Below are 6,340 nucleotides of genomic sequence, written 5' to 3' on the forward strand. Positions count from 1 at the left end.
AAGGAAAGGAAAGGAAAGGAAAGGAAAGGAAAGGAAAGGAAAGGAAAGGAAAGGAAAGGAAAGGAAAGGAAAGGAAAGGAAAGGAAAGGAAAGGAAAGGAAAGGAAAGGAAAGGAAAGGAAATTTCAAGGAAATTTCAAGGAAATTTCAAGGAAATTTCAAGGAAATTTCAAGGAAATTTCAAGGAAAGGAAATTTCAAGGAAAGGAAATTTCAAGGAAAGGAAATTTCAAGGAAATTTCAAGGAAAGGAAATTTCAAGGAAAGGAAATTTCAAGAAAGGAAAGGAAATTTCAAGGAAAGGAAAGGAAATTTCAAGGAAATTTCAAGGAAAGGAAAGGAAATTTCAAGGAAAGGAAATTTCAAGGAAAGGAAATTTCAAGGAAAGGAAATTTCAAGGAAAGGAAATTTCAAGGAAATTTCAAGGAAAGGAAAGGAAATTTCAAGGAAAGGTAAGGAAAGGAAATTTCAAGGAAAGGAAAGGAAAGGAAATTTCAAGGAAAGGAAAGGAAAGGAAATTTCAAGGAAAGGAAAGGAAAGGAAATTTCAAGGAAAGGAAATTTCAAGGAAAGGAAATTTCAAGGAAAGGAAATTTCAAGGAAAGGAAATTTCAAGGAAAGGAAATTTCAAGGAAAGGAAATTTCAAGGAAAGGAAATTTCAAGGAAAGGAAATTTCAAGGAAAGGAAATTTCAAGGAAAGGAAATTTCAAGGAAAGGAAATTTCAAGGAAAGGAAATTTCAAGGAAAGGAAATTTCAAGGAAAGGAAATTTCAAGGAAAGGAAATTTCAAGGAAAGGAAATTTCAAGGAAAGGAAATTTCAAGGAAAGGAAATTTCAAGGAAAGGAAATTTCAAGGAAAGGAAAGGAAAGGAAATTTCAAGGAAAGGAAAGGAAAGGAAAGGAAAGGAAAGGAAAGGAAAGGAAAGGAAAGGAAAGGAAAGGAAAGGAAAGGAAAGGAAAGGAAAGGAAAGGAAAGGAAAGGAAAGGAAAGGAAAGGAAAGGAAAGGAAAGGAAAGGAAAGGAAAGGAAAGGAAAGGAAAGGAAAGGAAAGGAAATTTCAAGGAAAGGAAATTTCAAGGAAAGGAAATTTCAGGAAAGGAAATTTGAGGAAAGGAAAGGAAATTTCAGGAAATTTCAGGAAAGGAAATTTCAGGAAATTTCAGGAAAGGAAATTTCAGGAAATTTCAGGAAAGGAAAGGAAATTTCAGGAAAGGAAAGGAAATTTCAGGAAAGGAAAGGAAAAGGAAAAGGAAAAGGAAAAGGAAAAGGAAAAGGAAAAGGAAAAGGAAAAGGAAAAGGAAAAGGAAAAGGGCACAAAAAAGGGGGAAGAGGGAAACATAAAAAGGGGGGGGAAGAAAGTGGAGGGAAAGAGAAAAATGGCAGGAATAGAAGTGGAAGGAAAAAGGACAAGTTCTGAGTTATTTGGGGAGGAAAAAAAGAAAGTGGAAGGAAAGAGAAAAAGGGGAAGTTGTGAGTTATTTCTGAGTTTCAATGCACATGGCATTAACACCAAAATAATAAACACAGACCTGTAACTGGATCCAGAGCCCGAGCAGAGCCTGCAGCCACCCTTCCCTTGCACACAATAATTATTAATTCACCTTCAGCAGGGTTGTGTTTGCTGGGCTTCATTTGCCAGCCCAGCTGCCATTGAACACCTGCTGTTTAACACACCCAATGTCCCTGAAGGCTTCTCCCTGCAGATCCGTGACAAAAATCAGCTTTGGGTGATAATTGAATGTAAATGTGCCACTCACCAGAGCCCACTGTCCATGTCATAGATCCACAGCTCATCACTGGGCAGGTACACTTCATTTTCTTCAATGGACTGGAAGGGGAACATTGAAATGTTCAGTCAGTTGTGCTTTTGGTGTTTGCACATGAAATGCCAAGGCAGGTTATTGAGCAACACTCAGTGATCTCAAAGAAACCAGAACTCACACCCCAGTGTTACTGCTCTGATCAGAAATGAATTTATTTTAAAATAAACAACTCGTTCCTCCTCAGGACCGCTCAATAAAGGCACAGATTGAGCAACTTCACATTTTGCCAAGAAAAGATGTGTAACAACATCAACCAGATCTGAAACTCCTGAATTAAAACTCATTTAGGTACTTTTGATCAGGAACTGTTTCCATTGGGATAGTGGAAAAATAAAAAATTGAACATAAACAGTGGACTGAAAACTCAAAAAGTTACTTGCAGCAGCAACTTGAAAGACCAAGGTGTCAAATACAAAGGAGAAAATGAATTCTTCTGTGGAAAAAAAAGATTTATGAAGGGCCCTGAACAGAGGTCATTAAGAAAGAAAAATAATTTGGGAAATAATGATGAGGGAAAAACAACAAACAAGAGAGGAAGCCCCAAAAAAATGCAGTGAGTAACAAGTACAGCATTAATTACTGCCTTGGCACCAGGAAGAAATGAAAGCCTGGCAGTGAGTAAGCAGCCAGAGTCAGTACACAAATAAAAACCGGCTCAAAACTAAACAAACGTGAGCAAGTTAAACACAAAACTGCAATTTAATTAGTGACAATCCAGTTACTGCTATTGATGACTTGCCTTCACGTGATGTTTTATTATGAATTTCTCACTGTGAAAGGTGCCAGGCAGGCAGGTTCATCCTATTTGTTTCTCACTAGAGTTCTTGGCTTGAGTACAGAAAGACAAGTTTTGAACACTTTAAAGTTACCTTAGACCATAAGAAATATGTAGAGAATATTTTATAAAAAATAGATTTATAAAAGGTTATAGAACATATATACATAGAATATGAAGTATTCTACACATATATATTCTATATATATAGAATATGAACTATCTTTACAGAAATAACAGTTTCCACCTGATCAAGACCAGGAATTCCACCAAGCACAGGTATTTGCAATTTTATGGCCAATGTGCACAGACAGACAAGATGAACAGATAAATATAAACAGAAAAATAACAGGTAAAACGAAGTGGATGTATTTGATGTAGCTGGGTTGTAGTCATAGAGTTAAAAGACACAAGGACTTACTGATGACAGAAGTATAAGTTTCTTTTTATGAAAAAAAAAAAAAAAATTAAATTGTGGGTGGGTTTCAGCCTGCCACCAGCTTGTTTTTGAGGTGACAGCAGCGCTTTCTACGGGAGGAAAATGCGCTGTAAGCACCGCACAACTACTAACACAAAACACGGGGACTCAGCAGCGAGAACACGAATGACACCCTGGAAAAGCTGAGCCACAAATTACAGCGTCAAGGTTTGAAGGGAGACGCGCTGAGGAGCGAAGGACGGGCGGCTTGGAAGGAGCGAACCGGCTCCACCAGCCCTGCCCCACACGGGCGAGCGGGGCAGGAGGAGGGCGCTGATCGCGCGGGGAAAGGCAGGCGGGACGAGGCGACCGGAGCGGCACCGCCATCCCCTCAGAGCCGGCACCGCCGTCCCCTCAGAGCCGGCACCGCCATCCCCTCAGAGCCGTCCCCTCAGCGTCTCCCGCCCGTCCCCTCAGCGCCTCCCGCCGCCATTCGAACGGCGCGCGGCCGCCGCAGCCAATCAGCGCCCGCGCCACAGTCCCAGGCACCCGCCGAGGGCTGAGGGCCGGCGGGGGGACCCCCCTGCCCTGCCCCGCCCGCGGCTGCTCCGCTCCCCGAGCCCCGAGCCCGCTCCCGCCGCTCCTTGCTGGCTCTCCCCCTCGCCTTACCACGTATCCTCCCCACACGTAGAGAAAGTTGCCGTCCACCACGGCGCAGTGGCCGCTGCGCTCCTCGGCCACGCAGAACTGATCCGCGGGGTCCGCCGCCATCTTGGGGGGGAGGAAGAGGAGGAGGAAGCGGCTCGGCCGCCTCAGGGCTCGCGTCCCGCCACCGCCTCCTCCGGGTGAAGCTGCGGCTCCGCCGCCGGTCGCTCCCCTGGGGCGGACGGGAAGCGAGGAGGGTCCAAAGTGTGGGGCGGCACCCGGCGCGCGTCGGGGTGGGAGCGGACGGGGCGAGCGCGCTGCCCTCGGTGCCGGGCAGCAGTGCCGGGCCGAGGCGTGAGGCGGAATAAACCGTGCGGGAGGATGTGAATAATGCGGGAGGATGTGAATAATGGGCACGAGAGGAGGAAAGAAGCACTGGGAATAGGAGAGCTAAACGCAAACCACAGGGCGAGAAGCGAGGGAGGAGCTGCGTCCCAAAGCGGGACGGGGTTTAAGGCTCCGGGCAAGGGCACGGGGTGATGGACAGGGGGGACGGCTTCACACTGCCAGAGGGCAGGGATGGGTGGGAGGCTGGGAAGGAATTCCTGGCTGGGAGGGTGGGGAGGGGCTGGGCTGGAATTGCCAGAGCAGCTGTGGCTGCCCTTGGATCCCTGGCAGTGCCCAAGGCCAGGCTGGACACTGGGGCTGGATCCACCTGGGACGGTGGGAGGTGTCCCTGCCATGGCAGCAGTGGAATGAAATCGGCTTTAATGTCCATTTCAACCCAAACCATTCCATGATCCTGTGGATTCTGTGATCAGGCGAGCACAGCAGAACTCCCTGTCTCTCTGAAGGTGAGACAAGCCAGAAGCAGCAGCTATGAAATAGTACCTGATAGTAATTAAACAGCTGGACAGTTCCAGTTCTTACTCTGTTTTATCAACAACTGAGTCAGTTCCAGCTGAACTCTGTGTCCAGCTGAATGAATGGAATTCAAAATAAAACAGGTACAGCTCTTCAGAAATAGTAGAGTAGAACTTGGGAGAAATGTGCATTTTAGCATCTTATAAAAGGGCACCAGAAAGTAATTGTCAGGATTTTCTTGTGACAGTAGGACACATACTTCCACTGTTGGATCTAGGGGGGGGAATGTTAATTATACATTTTATATACATTGATAATATATAAATGTTGATGATACATAATAAATACATGGATAAACTAGTAATATTAATCACAGACTCCTGAGCTGGAAGGGACCCCCAGGGATCATCCAGGGCAGCTCCTGCCTTGCCCAGACCCCCAAAATCCCACCCTGGGCATCCCTGGCAGCTCCTGCAGCTCTGGGGCTGTGCCCATTCCCTGGGCAGCCTGGGCAGTGCCAGCACCCTCTGGAGGAAGAACCTTTCCTGATTTCCACCTGAATCTGCCCTGGCCCAGCTCCAGGTATTCTCTCAGTGGTGACACAGAGATCAGGACCTGTCCTGAAGTCCTAAAATGAGAAAAGGTACATTGGGATGGTGGGTAAAATGCAGGAGTCAGCATTGGGAAGAGGTGAAAAGCCATGGAAGCAGACAAACTCTATCCACAGAGCTCTGGGTCAGGCAGAGCTGCCATGTGCTCTCTCAGGAGATGGGATTTTGCCAGTGGAGCAGTGACAGACATGGAAATGAGCTGTTTGTCAGTGTAACAAAACAGTTCCATGGAGCCAGGCAGATCCACGCTGGCTGATCTGGAGCACTGGGCTCTCTCGAGTCCCTCTCCAGCTGCTGTGATGTCCAGCAAAGCCACAGGAGGTGACAGAAACAAAGATCTGGGCCCGGCTTGCAGAGCTGCAGATGGCTCAGTGGAACACAAGGCTGCAGCTCACGCTGGAATACTTTTATATCTCTGGTGGGAGGCTCCAGGCAAGCCAAGAGAGCCCCCAAATCCAGCAGGATGCTGTAGGAGTGTGCTTTGCATTCCCTGGTTGGTCACAGCTTCAGAGAAAACTATTTTTGGACAAGGGGCACATCCCTTCTCCAGGTGCCTCTTCCTTCATGTGGCGAGACAGGAGCTGAATGGCAGGAGCAGGTTTTCTTAGAAGGAGAATAAGCAGTAATTTTAGCAAATGAAGGTACTTATGTAAGAATTGGGCTTATAATGTGCACCTAGCTGCATGCCTGTGACAAAAAATGAATCATATTTCCTGCCAAAATAGCTGAGACCTGTCAGATGGCAGCTTTGTCTGAAGAGAGCAGCAGCAGCTTCACCCATGAGCTCACTCCCCAATGAGGAGCAATTATAAATTTTGCAGTTGAGAATGGGCTACAGAAAATAGCTGACATTTTCTGTCTGTCTGTAAATCCCTGGTAGTCTTTTGATCAAACTCTTTCAAGAGTTGCTTTGTGAGCCTTCTGTGGAATCAAAGCTGTACTTTGAGAGATGGGGATGAGTGTTTGAATGAAGTATCAGGTGTTTTCCATCTGGAGAGAAGGCAGCTGCTCCACAATGCTGGAACTGTGGCTGTCCCTGGATCCCTGGCAGTGCCCAAGGCCAGGCTGGATGAGGCTTGGAGCAACTTGAGACAGTGGAAAGTGTCCCTGCCATGGCAGGGGGTGGGATGAGATAAGTTTTAAAGTCTTTTCTCTTCCAAACCATTCTGGGATGCTGTGATTATGTAAAAGCAGTCCTGGAGAGCAT

The 6,340-nt window shown here is 46.5% G+C and overlaps 1 protein-coding gene across 2 annotated transcripts in view; it reads right to left on the minus strand.

Moving 5' to 3' along the window:
• Positions 1-4,127, minus strand: part of KLHDC1 (kelch domain containing 1) — a 37,558-nt gene extending 33,431 nt beyond the window's left edge. Inside the window, exons 1-2 of one of the 2 annotated variants that reach the window (XM_074544143.1) lie at positions 3,683-4,124; positions 1,755-1,825 (exon numbers count right to left, since the gene is read on the minus strand). In XM_074544143.1, coding sequence (XP_074400244.1) covers positions 1,755-1,825; positions 3,683-3,784 — 173 coding nt within the window. In that variant the 5' untranslated portion in view covers positions 3,785-4,124. Of the gene's footprint in view, positions 1-1,754; positions 1,826-3,682 lie in introns of both variants that reach the window. The other variant, XM_074544144.1, reaches the window with a different exon arrangement.
• Between the last annotated feature and the right edge of the window lie 2,213 nt (positions 4,128-6,340).

The sequence above is a fragment of the Zonotrichia albicollis genome, chromosome 6 (assembly GCF_047830755.1).
Source record: "Zonotrichia albicollis isolate bZonAlb1 chromosome 6, bZonAlb1.hap1, whole genome shotgun sequence".
NCBI lineage: Eukaryota > Metazoa > Chordata > Aves > Passeriformes > Passerellidae > Zonotrichia > Zonotrichia albicollis.